The following is a 14,822-nucleotide window of genomic DNA, read 5'->3' on the forward strand; positions in this document are numbered from 1 at the left end:
ACAGCTGTGTTCATTGTGACCTCCCTACTTAGCTGCAAATAAACATCAATAAAGCCTGAAAACTCCTTGTTGATGTTTTACCCTCCAGAACATCCAGACCACACTTTCCCTGCAAAACAGGTGCTGTTCCAGAACCCGCAATAGGTGCTACATAGGCAGCCAGGGGCCTCAAGCTGTCTTTCCCCTGCCACCCTCCTGCCTTACAGTCCAGGCCTGCTCGGCCTCATGTGGCCATGGAGCATACTTCAGTCCTTACCCTCCGTCCTTTCAGTGGAATTTCAAGTTCGGGGTGTCCCCAGTCACCCCCTTTCAGTGGTCTCCGCCTCCCCTACAGCCACAATCTGGCCCTCCAGGGGAAAATGAAAACCACAAAATGCAAGCACCAGTTCCGGTTCAAACGAACGTGCTGGATGTGGTTCATCACACCCCGTGGTGACGGGTCCAAGTAGAAATGAAACAAACAGAAGGTGCCTGGGGTACTTGGCTTGCTTCCTATGCAGGTCCCTGCTTCTCTTCACTCGGGGCTGCCTCCCAAGTCCTCTCACCACAGTCTGGGCTCCAGTCCTCACACCTTACAGAGAAGGGTCTGTCCCTGGCAGCTTCCACATCCAGACTTCCACTCCATGACCTGAGGCATGGGCTTAGATGGACCTCTCTGGGTCACATGTCCCTTCTCCTTGCACCCTGGGGCCATCAAACTCAGCCTGAACCTGAACCATCTTGCCTCAAGCCTCCCTTGCCTGCAAGCTGGCCTCTGGTGCCACCACTGCAGTACAGGCAGAAGAGATGCAGAGATGAAGTGGAAGGGTGCGGATGTGGCAAAATCAGAACTACATAACAAGGAAATGGGGGAGAAGGGACCTCTACCAGGAAAAGGATGCTCCAGCAAACACACACAAGTTGAGAGGAAAAGGTGGAGGGAGGTGGTGAAGGAGGGGAAAAGGGCTAGGTACCCCGGGATCCCGTTCCCATTCTAGCAGGGAAAGGGCCTTATGACAACTAGGAAGAGGACTGCACTCCACCCTACAGTGGAAGACAAAAAACCACTGCAGTCCACGACAGTCCAACATGGAGGAAACATTTGTTTGAGGACAACAAAATCCTTCTTGGTTCCAGGTGGTGATTTCAAACAGCTCTGAAGCATGGGATTATCTGATGCCTTCCACTGGACAGAGCGACCTTCCACTCACGGCAATCTATAAATCCCATGACACCAAGCAGTGAGATGAACTAGCCCCAGCTCCTTATTCTCCTTGAAGGGAAAGGAAATGCCGCTGCATCTCTGGGCTGAGAGATCCTTTGCCTCTTTCTAGCTTTTCCATGGGATTTACAGATATGCAGCACAGAGTTGAAAGGGCCCTCAGAGGTTGCCTAATCTGCTCCTCTGCACATACATGACCCAAGACTGGCCAGCAACAAGGACTCTGGGTCAGCACTGGATGGATCACACATGGTCGTGTCCATCGGACACAGACAGAGTTTGCTCCCTAGTAAAGTTCGCTCTGTGCAAACCCCGAGCACAAGACACTGTGCACAGGTCACCTGCAGTCCCAGTCAAGCACAGGCTAAACTGTATTCCTAACTTGGTACGAGGGGAAAGGGCTTCACATGTCCGCAGTGTCTGAAACCAAGAGTGTCCCACGTGGACGGCTAATCCATGCAGCCATCATCTCCTCTGAGAAAGGAGACCAGGAAACACAGTAGGGCGTCTCTCTGCCCCCCATAATCCCTGGATCACTGAGAAAGTGTCAGAGATGTTGAGTTAACAAAGTCTGTGGCTTGCTTAAAGAGGAAGAACCCCGCAAGATGTGCCAAGCTGAAAGAGAAGTCAACGTTTTCACCTTTCTTCAGAAGAGTGCACTCCAGGAAACAGCCCTGGTGCAGGCAATGGGGGAAACGCTGCACAACTTGCACTGGCATGCCTGGAGACAATGGCACTGGCTCAGTGGAGAACAGCAAAATACAGAGAAACACACCCATAGAAAATGGTGGATTTCACACCGGTGGGAAGAATCCAGCTCATTGCGAGTCGGGCAGCAGTAGCAGTTACCGCACTGTTCAAAGCTGTCTGCGAAATGAGGTTATAGGGTCCCAGTCAAGGGACTCATGCCTCACCACCCTCCTCCACTGCAAGAATGACTAGTGAACAGCAACATCAGCCAAAATGGCTGAGGACAGATGGTCACAGGTGTTGACACTCCTCTGGCCAGTGAGACATGGCCCCTTCAGTGCAGGTTCAAGTCATGCCAGTTGTGGCCAGGAGAAAGAAAGATGCCACCGCTGCTATCTGTGCTGAGACTGCAGATCAAAGGGCTTCATTTTCTTCTCCATGACGAATGTAAGGGGAGATGTCCTTATGCCATGCACAGCACAGCAAGGGGTAGAAAGCACTAAAGGGACCCGCAGCACCAGCCCTCCTGCACCAAACTAAGGAGCTGGGATGAAAGTAGTGCCCTTGCCAGAAAGACCCTGGTTGATTTCTTGGCACCTGCAGAGGAACTCAGGGTGGCATCCTCCATGAGGCAATGGCATAAAGAGAACCAGGTAAGGCTAAAACCTACTTCGACCTAATGTCTAGTGCTAGTTAAACTTGTCAAAAGGGGAAGCTGCACTGCTATCAGGTATAGTTACCCTGGCATGTGACCCAGAGAGGTCCAATAATTTAATTCAAAGTCCTTTGCCTGTTAAAAGCTGCCAGCTGTCTCTGGGTCACATGCCCCTTCTCCTTGCACCGCGGGGCCATTAAACTCAGCCTGAACCTGAACCATCTTGCCTCAAGCTCCCCTGCCTGCTAGTTGGCCTCTGGTGTCACCACCGGAGTACGGGCAGAAGAGATGCAGAGATGAAGTGTGAGGGGGGTGGCAAAATCAGAACTGCAAGGAGATGGGATAAACGTAGTGCCATTCACAGAAAGACCCTGCCTGATCTCTTGGCACCTGCACAGGAACTCGGGGTGGCGTCCTCCATGAGGCAATGGCATAAAGAGGACCAAGCAAGGACAAGACCTACTTCGACCTAAGGTCCAGTGCTTGTTAAACTGGTCTAAAGGGGAAGCTGTACTGCCAGTGACTATACCTGATAGCCGTCTGTACAGTCCAATAATTTAATTCAAAGTCCTTTGCCTGTTAAAAGGAATGGATTCAGAGTCCCAGAACAGGAGCAGCAGCAATTTCCACACCTGTCATCCCAGGGTCAGCAGCATCAGAGGTGGTTACAGGAGGCTCATTCAACCCTTATGGAAGGAGTTTCCCAAACATAAAAATAGCACGAGCTAAAAAGTCTCCCCCTTCCCACCCAAGGAAGCTTAGAGCCCAAAATGCCAGCCTCCTCCCCCCACCCCACCCCCCATCACTTGTGGAAGTGAAGTAAATAGATACCCACAGCACAAAGGTGAACCGTGATGTCATCCAGGGCCCCTCCCTCCTGGACCGCCCGAGCTCTGCTGATAGCCGCCACTTCCCCAAATGCACAATATGACATGGTTGAAATATCAGTTTCATTGCAAAATATGATGATGAGTTTCCGTGCCAAAACAACGGCCCGGACACATCCTCCTGTGGCGTCAGCATCGATAAGAGACACCCACTAGAACTCCAACCCACTTTCCATTCTGCGCTGCAGAGATGAGGCTCTTCTGTGCTTAAAGGCAGGCATGGAGTGGAGACCTGCTGCTGTGGTCCTGCTGCTGTGGCTGGGCCTCTGCATCCCAGGTAAGAGGAGAGGGGATTTGGTATTTTGTGGGTTGTCAGGGGCTGGTGGGATTTTCTGTCCCAGTCTCATCAGACACACAGCAAGACGGGTTGCTATCAGAACGCTGCAAGATGTCTGGGAACCCTGACAGCCAGACCAAGCTGTATCCTCAGCTGGACTAAATCACTGTGGTGCAATTACAGTCATTGGAGATACCCCTCATGGACACCCGCTGGGGTCTGGGGGCTCCAGGTTCAATGGGCAAACACTGCTGAGCACACAGCAACCCAGCCTAAACGCCTTCCTGCATCCACAAGAAGTGCCAGCAAGTCACTGCACAGGCACGCAGGAAGGGCTCCAGGTACTTATTTCATAGCCCCTAAAATATATCTCCCTGGGTTTGTTTCCCTTAAGGTGCTTCTGTGGGACCTCCCAGGACTATTTCCATGGATCTGCCCTGTCCTAGGTATAGCAAGGGGTAATATGGACCCAACTCAGCTCTTTCACCCCAGACAGAAGCTGGGCATAGAGCTGAAGGTGTGCACGGCCCTGCACTGTTAGTGAGGCAGAAACAGGACCTGATTCAGCCCAGTAGCACCTTTGCGGGAAGAAAGCTGCTGCATAGGAAGTGGGGGATGCCTTTGGGAGGCATCAAGGAAGAGCAAATTTGTTGTGAAGTATTTTTGAGAAACACTGGAAATGACACAACTAAGGTTGCAGCAGATTTCCCATATTTTTAGACACTCCCCAGAAAGGACATGGTTGAGAGTCTGTTACTGCAGCCCTCTTCTCCCTGTGCCTCACACTCTCACCTCTGTGTGGAGCATCTCTCCTCCAAAGCCCCTGCTCAGATTGAAACACCTTGAACTCTAAACCGGTCACCAAAGAGCCCGTGGGGAGTGCGTGCAAGTGGAAACACCACAAACAGCATATAATCACTGCCAAGAAACCAACACCACCACCCCCCCGCCCGCCCGCCAAGTGCAGTTCTAGCTAAAACCACTGCCCAAGCACTTCCTCTTCTCTGGGGTATAACAGTTTCCTCTTCACTGCAGAGCTCTCCCCTCCCTGCCTCTGACCATCCCCTCAGCCCTCTCTGCCACCTGTCACATGTAGAAAATGACATGGCAGCCATGGGAAGTCCAGATTACAGAGATAGAAACTACTGTAATTCTGGCCCACACCAAGTAAACCTAGTGATTTCTGGCACTTTCTTCCCATTTATGCCAGAGAAAAAGGGCAAGAACATGATTTTATTGCCCGAGGCAGTTCCCACCGCCTAAGTCGCAAGCAGCAGATTGGAGGGCCGGATTTGCAGAACTGTTCAGCCCCCTCCAGGAGAACGGGTTTAAAACAACGCCACCAATACTGGTCTTCAGTGCAAGACTGGCCTGTTCTCTTATCTCCGTTTGCCTTCTGTAGACAATTCAGCATCTCATTAGATAACACTTACCATCCCCCAACTCAAGATTTTCAGATGGCCAAAATCCAGTGTTTTCACTTAAAAGCTGCAAAAAAGTTGAAAATGCAAATGGAAAAAAAATCAAACTCCTTCTCCCCCCTGCACTAGCCTTGCTCCACAGCTCCAATCGAGGACACGTAAAAGGAGGCCGAGATCTCAATTTTTTGCTTGGTAGCTGCTGAAATTTTGCCCTGAGGTGTCTTCGAGTCAGATTAGTGGGTCCCTTCTGGGTTAGTCCCCCAGGAATACTGTACTACACAGGACAGGGCATGTGCATCAACTTCCTGCAGTCAGGGATACCCCTCTCCCTACACTCTTCATTACTCATAGCACTCTACCCAACAAGCATGAATGAGGCATATGAAAATGTGGCAGTGGAAACAGCAGCTTTTGGATATTACAGCAACAGTCCAGAAAAAGGAAAAAAAAAAGAACAAGCACAAGAGCCTATGGGCACCACGGCCATCTCCATGCCCGAGCAGAGAAACAGCCAGCACATATTAAGGCACCTTATTCACTCACCTGGGAGTTAACTCAGGAATAACCCCAGTGGGGTGCATGGAAATAACTAGTGAGATACTGGTATGAGACCAGAACAAGGCCCACGAAATCCGAGGGTGTTTTGCTTTGAGTTGGTTTGAAAGGTAAAATACTTTCATGGTGTTTTTCTTCTGACACTGCAGCCTCTGATGGCACTTGGATCTACTGATCCAGATGCAGCTGCACTGGCTACATTGGAGCTTGTTTGCAGCTGACAATACAGACATGGCAAAGGGCAGAGATGGCACAGGGAGCTCACACCACTCAAGACACTGTAGATGCAGCAAATCCTCAGAGGAAAAGAGACTAAAACCTGGGGAGCGCTCAGGTGTGCAGGAGGCACCGGCAGCAAACACAGTGGGAGGTCACATTTGTGAAGCAGTTGCCAGTGGGTAGCTGGGGGATGAACTGAACGCGCTGCTCATCCTGAGCCCACTCTTTTCCTCCCAGCCCTGGTGTTCATGCTGTGCTCAAATCAAATGCTGGAGCGCGAGGCTCCTAAGTGTGGGGAAGCTCCAGCACAGCCCTCACTGATGCAGCTTTGTGTTTTCCAGGACTCGAACCCCAAGAGTACGACGCTGTGGAGACCAGAAAGGAAGGACAGACCCTCTCTGTCCAGTGTCCCTATAACCAACAGCAATACAGAAAACTACTGAAAGGCTGGTACCAGCTAAGAGGTAGAATACATTATCTTTTAGTCAGAACCCAATACACCACTCAAGGAGATTATCAAAAGGTCACTGTTGGAAGAACCACAATACAGGATGACACCGACAAGGGGGTTGTAAACATCACCATGAAGATGCTCCAGATGCAGGATGCAGGAATGTACACGTGCACACTATTTTTCCCTAATGAAGTTTACCCTCTAAAGACCATTCGATTGTGGGTTTATCAGCGTGAGTACATTTCTTACAAAGTAAACCCCATTCCTTCCTTACCAGCTTTCACCTTACCTACTGCACTTGCTATCAACTTCTCCCAGTTTCCTCCCTGTCTCCTACTCGGCACATACCTTTGTCCCTCTTTCTCGTCTCACAGAAGCAACCAGCCTGGATCACAAGGGAGCTGAGGGATTCAGCCAGGAGGTTCCTGGTACTTCTTCTTAAGAAATAATTCTTCATTCTTCTCTTCAACCCCCAGGACATGGTCCAGTTACTGCTAAGATTTTTTCCAAGACGAGCCCTGATGAAGGATGTCTTGCTTTCAAGTATTTATTTAACTCCATCCCAACTCTGCAGTTAGTCTTGTAAAATATATGACTGTAAGAAACCCTTGCCTCTCTTCTAAGATGGTCTCAGGGCGACTGTCTGCCTTCTCCTTAGTTGGCTTGCAGGGCGCTTCACACTGAAATCTCCCCTTCGAGCTCACCCCGATCGCAACTGAACAGATGTCAGTGAAAGCAGTTAGACCAGGGAAGAATTTGCCCGTCCACCTGTGTATCATTCACAGCAAATTTCTCTCATCCCCAGACTTGTCACCTGGATCCTACTGACCATGCGTGATGTTTTCATAGGTGTCCAGGAACACAAAGCTGTGGAGGGGCAGAATCTCACTGTCCGGTGTCCATACAGCGCACGGGACTACAGCGGAAACGGGAAAGCCTGGTGCCGATACACAGACAAGGGAAAGTGCGATGTTTTGGTCAGCACGTACGCCAGCCGTGTGAGCTATCGATATCAAGGCCAGGCTAAAAGAACCACAATACTCGACAACACTCAAGACGGGACTGTGGCCATCACCATGGAGAAGCTACAAGCGGATGATTCTGGTGTCTACTGGTGCGCACTTTATGACCCTCCTCACCTTTACCCGCTAGTTGAAGTTCAATTGGCTGTTTCCAAGGGTAAGCAAGTGTTTGTCAGAAATAAATGTGGTTGTCTACAGGGTCTGGCTTCCCCTTCCCACTCCCTCCAGCTCTCTGCTCCCAAGTCTGTATCGCCTCCCAGATAATTCCCGATTTCCTGCCCCAACTTTTACACCATGCACCTCTCTCAGGAGCAGCGCTGGGAGCACGATCATAGACTGGCTTCACATCGCTCCCTTGCCATTGTTACCTGTTTTGTTTTACCTGCTCCAATCAGGTTGGCCTGATGCAATGGTGACAGCCTGCCTGGGCTGGCCACTCTTGCCTGGCACCTGTGGGGCTGCAGTGGCAGGAAACTGTATCAGGTAACAGCTGGAGTTTCAAAGACCTGAACTGTTGAAAGTGTCCAATTGTTCCACTCTACATTTGTATTTGCAGCTCCAGCTACAAGCACAAGTCACACAACACCCATCATCACTACTAGCCCAGGAGCCAGCACACCAAGCAGCAGGTAAGGCTTCGAGCTCCCTCAAAGAAAGCCTCTGTGTTTGTGAATCAGCCCATAGTCACTGAAGTCTCATCCAATGTGTACTTTTCTCTCTGGGACACCATAGTCTTTAGGTATTCTGAAGCCTTTTCCTTAGCATGAGGCTGGACAAGGCAGACCTTGTTTAAAAGGTACCAAATAGGTACCTCTTCCCTCGTACCTTCCACCCTCCAGCTGCTTCCCTGGATTAAGTCACCCAGGATAAAATGGGAAGGTGAAAGATGAGTGCCAGCCTCAGTGAGAATTTACTTGTCTAGTCACTACGTCATCAGTAACCCTTTTGGCTGCTGCTCTTTGGAGCAAGAGAAATGACTCCAGATGTGCTATGCTAAACCTAAATGATCCTCTCCATCAATCATTAAAAAGAGCTAACTTGCCTTTTCCCCACTCCCAACTCCCCAAGCTGGCCAGCAATCACCAGTAAAAGCTGCAAGAGCCCCAGTAAATACTTCTCCATTAGCATTCCACCTTTACTCAGCTTAGTGTTTGAATCAACTTGGTCTCTTCTTTAATATCTGTATCACTTGTGTTGAGGTAGCTCCTCAGAGCCCCCAGTCATGCATCACAGAATGAGAACAAGCCCTATAGGTGGGTGAGTTATCCCAGCCTTTTGTCCAGGTGCCCACTAGGTGTGTGTTAAGGTGAGAGGAAGAATTCTGCCTTCCTTCTATCTTCTAACAGTGAACATACATCTGCTTCCTCAGGCTTCCCTTAGGTGATACCCCCTTCGTCATCTTCGGTGTGGTCCTGGGAGTCCTCCTTGCCCTGGCACTTATCAGCTCAATAATACTGTACATCAGGCAGCGGAAGAAGAGAGGTAAGTGGAGGGCTGTTGGTGCCACATGTGGCCGTGCTGTTGCTAACCTCCTGCCAGCCTGAGCAGCTCTGGAGAACATAAGGCAGGCACAGCTTGGGAGCAGCAGCACTGAGGGCTCCCATCATGATCACTTCCACCTCACAAGCAGGAGGAGCACGCCGAGGATGGATCTGTGTCTCTGGACCAGCAAGCCCCTAGGCTCCACTTGCTTACTCCCTTCCACACTGTCTAGACTCCTCGATTCCATTTTGGTGTCCAGGCCACTGTCCCTGTGCACAAGCCCATCACTGCAATATGTTGCAGCTCGTGAAAAAGCAAGAATCGTAGCATGTACATGAGCCTCTGTAATCCAAACACAGCAAGGGAATGACTACCTCCGAGCAAACTACTCTGACACTTTGTAGAGAGTCTTCATGAAACTTCTCTGCAAAAAAGCCTACATTCTGAGCCTGAACTACTTGAAAGTTTCCCCTCTCACCTCTGTGTGATCCTTGCATAAAAGAACCATGCAAAATGGTTTGGTTTTGAAAAGAATAACATAGTATGTGTAGATACTGAAGCAAAGAGATATCAAACTCATGTTTAATGAGAGAGGCATCAGCAAGGGGTTGTTTGTTCCCCCTCTTAAGTAGACGCAACACAAGTGACAAAGAATGCTGAGTCAGCCAGTGCACTCTGTGACCTTCACCTATATGTGTGTCCTATGAGACATACCCAGGACTAAGTGGGATTTGCATTTCTAACGCATTCAATCTTGTCTTAAGGAAAAGGTGGTGAACAAGCTGAAGGCATCTATGACAAACCTGGGAATCCCACAGTGGTAAGAGCTACTTGCTACCTTGGTATTAGCATGGGAGTTGAATAAATAAGAACAGCTGCAAGAGGTCAGATCAAAGGTCCATCTAGCCCAGTATGGGCTTTAGTAGAAGAGTATAGGAAACAATATGTGCAGAGTAAATTGCCATATCCTCACAGCAGTCCTACGTTTGGCAATATCCTGTGGTTAAACCCATGACTCATGTATTTAACAGCCCCAGATGAACCTAACTCAAACTGCTTGTGGAGCATTTTCTGGGGGGCTGGGGGAAATGGCTAATTCCACGGCACTGGCTTTTCCTCGTTTCCAGCTGCTGGATTGCATTCAAAACCATAAAGTGCAATTGCTGTAGTTACCATGAGGAAGTCTTTGCAAACAAAGTAGGGAGGTTGTCCCTTGGGTTGACTGTGAAGGGGAGTGCCAGTGAAATGGCCTCCATATTAAAATCAGGCCACATTATGACAAAATCTGGGAATGCCAACAGTACCAGTATTAAATGCAGCACAGAGAAAGAGAGCAGTGATCCAGATGGTAATGGGACCAAATAGCAATTGTGCTTTAGAGTGGACAGAAGCAGTCACTTTAATGCCACGGAGAGGGCAAACCTGGCATCACTTAGAAGGCAAAGTTGAAAGGATGAAGTGACAGTAGGCATCAGGAAAGGAGAACAGTGAACAAGCCTCACTCTTGCCCCACCTTCCCCAGGACAGTGGGTAACATTACTCATTACTCCATTTCCTCCCTATCTGAATGACTCTTATCCTTTGGGCATCTATTGTGTAGATATGAAAGATGATGAGAAGTAATTGCCTTTTCTGTGCCCAGCTGCAGGATGTTGGCAAAACAGAAGATCCCAAGGATGACAAAGAGGGGACATCCCAAGACCTAAAATATGCTATCTTGAACTTTAAATCCCAAACCAGCCCAAATGAATCCATCTACGCCAACGTTGAGCCAAGTCAAGCTCCAATTACACACAACAATTTTCCTACTGAGCCTGTGGAATATGCCATCATTGCATTAAAGCCATTACCATCAGCTTCAAAAGAATGAGCGCGCCCTGAATTACCCATTCTTCCCAGGGTATAAAAAACTGAACTGGACTAATGCTGGAGATGGATTGCATCTGTGTAACTGCACACAGGGAACAGAGTTAAGTCGTTGCTATAATTCAGGGGCGGTCAGTTATTTTGGGCAGAGGGACACTTACTGGAGTTTTGGCAAGCCATCGAGGGCCGCATGACAGGCAGCCCAGGGCAGATAAATATTAATTTTCTAAAATTTTAGGGGCCCTGCAGGCCAGATAGAATGGCCTGGCAGGCCACATCCAGCCCCCAGACTCCATTTTGCCCACCCCTGCTATAATTGAATATATGCATTCAAAACCTGCCTCATGTCGGAGGCCTGCTAGGAATTTCATCGGAAGTAGTTGTGCGGTGGCTCTTGGAGTGGCAGCTGGAGAAAGATGGACTTTTTTTTTCCCCCCAATTAATTTAATAGCAATTCTACAGCCATGGATGGGACAGATTTTTCAAAACATGCCCCGCTTTAGCTGGTGGGAGCCCAGTTTCACTGCAAATAGAAATCTTGATATGGTGTCTGGCTTTGAAGAAAATGAAGGAAATACCTGAGGAGTCATCTAGAAGACCTATGGCTGGGCAATTATTTTTGCAAGCTTCCAAGCCCACTAAAGCATCATGTGGCTGAGACTCAGAGTCAAATGCTATTGGATTCATCTTCTACTTGGAGAGTGGGAAAAAATGAGCAGTTAGCAACATGCAGATAGACTGATGGTGGGTACAACATGTCTTGCTGAACATAACCTGCAATAAATAGCTTGAGCACGTTTTGCAGAGGTGCTGTGCTATACTACAGACAGCCCAATGACTCTTTCCATCTTAGAAGGTCCATATTATATGAATCAAAGTACCGGAGTACTCTTACAATGGCTAAACCGATATGTTTAAACATACTAGTTTGAAAAATGCCTAAGGAGTCCTGATGTAGTGACCTGCCTGCATAATGTAGATACATGGGCAACAGGCTTTTGGAAAGAAACTAAATATTTGTTACCTAGAGAAGATGGAGGGGAGACAAGAGAATAGTCTTTCAATATGTTAGATAATGTTGCAAAGAAGAAGGTTGAAACTATTCTCCATTTCCACAGGGGATAGGACAAGAGCAAATAGGCTTAAATTACACTAGAGACATTTAAATCAGAAATGTTATCTTAATGATTGCTTAACTATACCATACAAGCACGGGCATGGATTATTTCAGGGGTTGTGGGATCCATCACTGGAGGTTTTCTAAGAGCAGGTTTAACAAATATCTGCCAGGAATGGTTTAGGTATGGGTGATTGTGTCCTGGGGCAGGGGGATGGGATAGACCAGGTTACCTCTTGTAGTCCTTTCCCACCTTATATTCTATGATTTTAGCAAAAGCAACGTGTATGGGAGTTAAGGGGATGGGCTCGGAGTTGTGTGTGTGTGTGTGTGTGTGTGTGTGTGTGTGTGTGTGTGTGTGTGTGTGTGTGTGTGTGTTGTACATGTCCTGTTATGGCAGGAATGTAATTAAAGTGGCTGCTCTGACTAATGATAAGGAGTATCTCAAAAGTCATGCCCTGAGTATTATACAATTCTCTTCACAACTTTAATACTCAATTTGTCCATAGATCTGAGACATTTATCAAGTGCATTATCAAGTCAGCTCACTGCAAATAGATCATATCACCTAGTATAGATAAAAGTTACAGACCCCACTTCCAGATTGCTGCAGACCCACTGCCACCCAGCATGCCCCCACTAAGAGTGGGCAAGTTGTTCTGTCTGCAACTCTTTATATTAGTCAACACTGTCTGCTCATTTGACTTCTACAATACCCAAGCTGGTTACTCAAGCCAAGTTAGTGGGGAATAAGGACAGCCCAGGGAAACCAATGAAGAGGCTTCCAGGTAAAAAAAAACAAACCCTGGATGGATTCACACACATCCAAGGGGAAGGAAGGAAGGATAGGGGCATTGGGGGCCTTTCTGAACAGAAGGGTCTCTCCTGTAGTGCCTGGAAGGACAGGCACGGGGAAAGCCTGCGCAAGCAGCAGCAGTGAGGAAGGAAATGATGTTATGTTGCAACAAAGAAAGAGAGGAAGAAGTAGTAGTATAAGCACAGAGGGCTGATTTCAGCATCAGGTGATGGACCCAGAAGTCCAAGAGGAAGTGGGAGCTGCCAAGGGCCAACTATTGAAGGATGTAGGTGCACTGGCGAGTCAAAAGATCAAGCTGAAATGCAGATTTTATTCGTGGGAAACTGGGGTGAATCTGACCCTGGCTAGCAGGGTCCCAGAGCTGTTATAAGCACACGGGCCTGGAAAAGACTTTGCTGCTCCTCAAGTCCAGGTCCCTACCTTCTCTGGAAAGTCTGCTCCAGAACCTCTTTACATGTTATTCTTCCTCTATTTTCCACCCTAGATTTATTCATAGGGATCTGTCCTGGTGCCTACACACTGACCTTTAAAATCAAACTAGTTTGTTTCCCCTTTCTCCCCCTTCATTTGGTAGCTCAAACAAGCCAAGCTTTTTTTTTTTTAGTCTTCTCTCATAAGAGACTCTCCATTCTTCCACAATCCCCTCCTCTGCTTTTCTTTGGTTTAAAATCATTTTCTGGAACATGATGTGTACAGTGCCTGCTCCCTATTCCAGACAATCTCACGTGTGCTTTCTACATTGGCATTCACACTTCCTCCTCTCTCCTGGAAACACCTCACCCAACACTCCTTTTTTCTGGGGAGTTGCATGAAGCAGCTTTTCTAGGTCTCCATCAGAAGTTGCCACTTCCCTGCAAAAAACACAACTAAAATAGGCCCCGTGTTTGGCAGATGGGTGGTAGTTAAAAGGCCTGAATCCCTTCAGACTTCACTGGTTGGTCTCTAGGAGTTAGGACTACGCACACTATTTAGGGTTGCAGTAGGAAAGTTTGTATTATTACTGCCATGAGGATAGAAGAGGTCCTTGGTTTTCAGGATTGAGACCTTTCACCAGCACAACAAATCTAGCACCTGGTTCCCTGCTGCTCTCTCTCTTGGGCAGCCACTTATATCAGCGCAAAGCAGATGAAAAATGCAAGTAAACCCAACAGCGACAGCAGGAAGACAGCAAGAGAAAGTAAACCCCTCTCTATGTACAAGGTAGGGTCAGAAACAAAGCTGAGGTAGGGAGCCATGGGAGAACTACAGATAAGGAAAATCAGGCTCAGGGTTGGAGTGAAACAATAGCAGGAACTGATTGAAATAGAGCAGGGGTAGGTTAAAAAATGCCAAAAAACCCTGCAACCTCAACTTCAAAGTTGGCATGCCAGGAACAGATGGCAGGGGAGCTACAAGGGGCCAGTCCTTATTATGGCAGCATAGCCCTGGCCCCTTCCCTGCCTTTCTCCCCAAGGTGCACATGCAGCTGCCACCAGCAATGAGCCCTGCTGACCCCGGTGCAGCTGTTTGCAGCCTTCCTGCTGCAAGCAGCTCAGGCTCCATGGCAGTGGCTGCGCGCACACCTCAGGCTGCCTGGTGGGGAAGAGGCCTGGAGCAGCACAACCCTGGCCCCTTCCCCGCTGTGTGCCCCACGGCATGCATGCAGCCACCGCCAGCACGGAGCCTGGGCTGGGGCTCCGGACCCTGGTGCACCCACTGCAGCCTTCTGGCTGCCCACCGAAGCCGGCCAGGGCTCTGGGAAGCTGCCACCTGCTCAGAGCCCAGGCTGCTCACAACAGGGCTTGCAGTCTCCCCACCACATACCGGGGCAGCCCAGGGTCTGTGGCCAGTGGCAGCTGCCCAGGCCCTGGGCCAGCTGTGGCATGCCGAGAAAAATGGCCTCGTGTACCATGCTCTGGCACGTGTGCCAAAGGTAGCTGAACCCTGAAACAGAGCAAGTCAAAATAGTTTTATAATGGAAAATGGTCTTGTTGACTGAGCTTGGGGGGGGCGGGCAGGGCATGCCAATGGTGTCAGTGGTATGGGGGTGGGGGAAATCAAATCAGCATCACAGAAGTGGAAGGGAGGGTCATCTAGGCCAACTCTCTGCCCAGAGACAGGAAGTCCTAAACCAGCCCAGGCAGACACCCGTGCAACCACTTCTTTAAACCCTCCAACAA

General features: G+C 49.0%; 1 protein-coding gene across 1 annotated transcript in view; it reads left to right on the top strand.

The window, feature by feature from the left end:
• Positions 1–11,551, top strand: part of LOC102380646 — a 30,941-nt gene extending 19,390 nt beyond the window's left edge. Inside the window, exons 9-16 of the mRNA XM_025205826.1 lie at positions 2,495–2,544; positions 3,590–3,710; positions 6,247–6,591; positions 7,209–7,538; positions 7,938–8,010; positions 8,751–8,863; positions 9,628–9,683; positions 10,506–11,551. Of these exons, the coding sequence (XP_025061611.1) occupies positions 2,495–2,544; positions 3,590–3,710; positions 6,247–6,591; positions 7,209–7,538; positions 7,938–8,010; positions 8,751–8,863; positions 9,628–9,683; positions 10,506–10,733 (1,316 nt within the window). The 3' untranslated portion in view covers positions 10,734–11,551. The remainder of the gene's footprint in view (positions 1–2,494; positions 2,545–3,589; positions 3,711–6,246; positions 6,592–7,208; positions 7,539–7,937; positions 8,011–8,750; positions 8,864–9,627; positions 9,684–10,505) is intronic.
• Positions 11,552–14,822: the final 3,271 nt, after the last annotated feature.

Source organism: Alligator sinensis, unplaced genomic scaffold (genome assembly GCF_000455745.1).
Source record: "Alligator sinensis unplaced genomic scaffold, ASM45574v1 scaffold872_2, whole genome shotgun sequence".
Lineage (NCBI taxonomy): Eukaryota > Metazoa > Chordata > Crocodylia > Alligatoridae > Alligator > Alligator sinensis.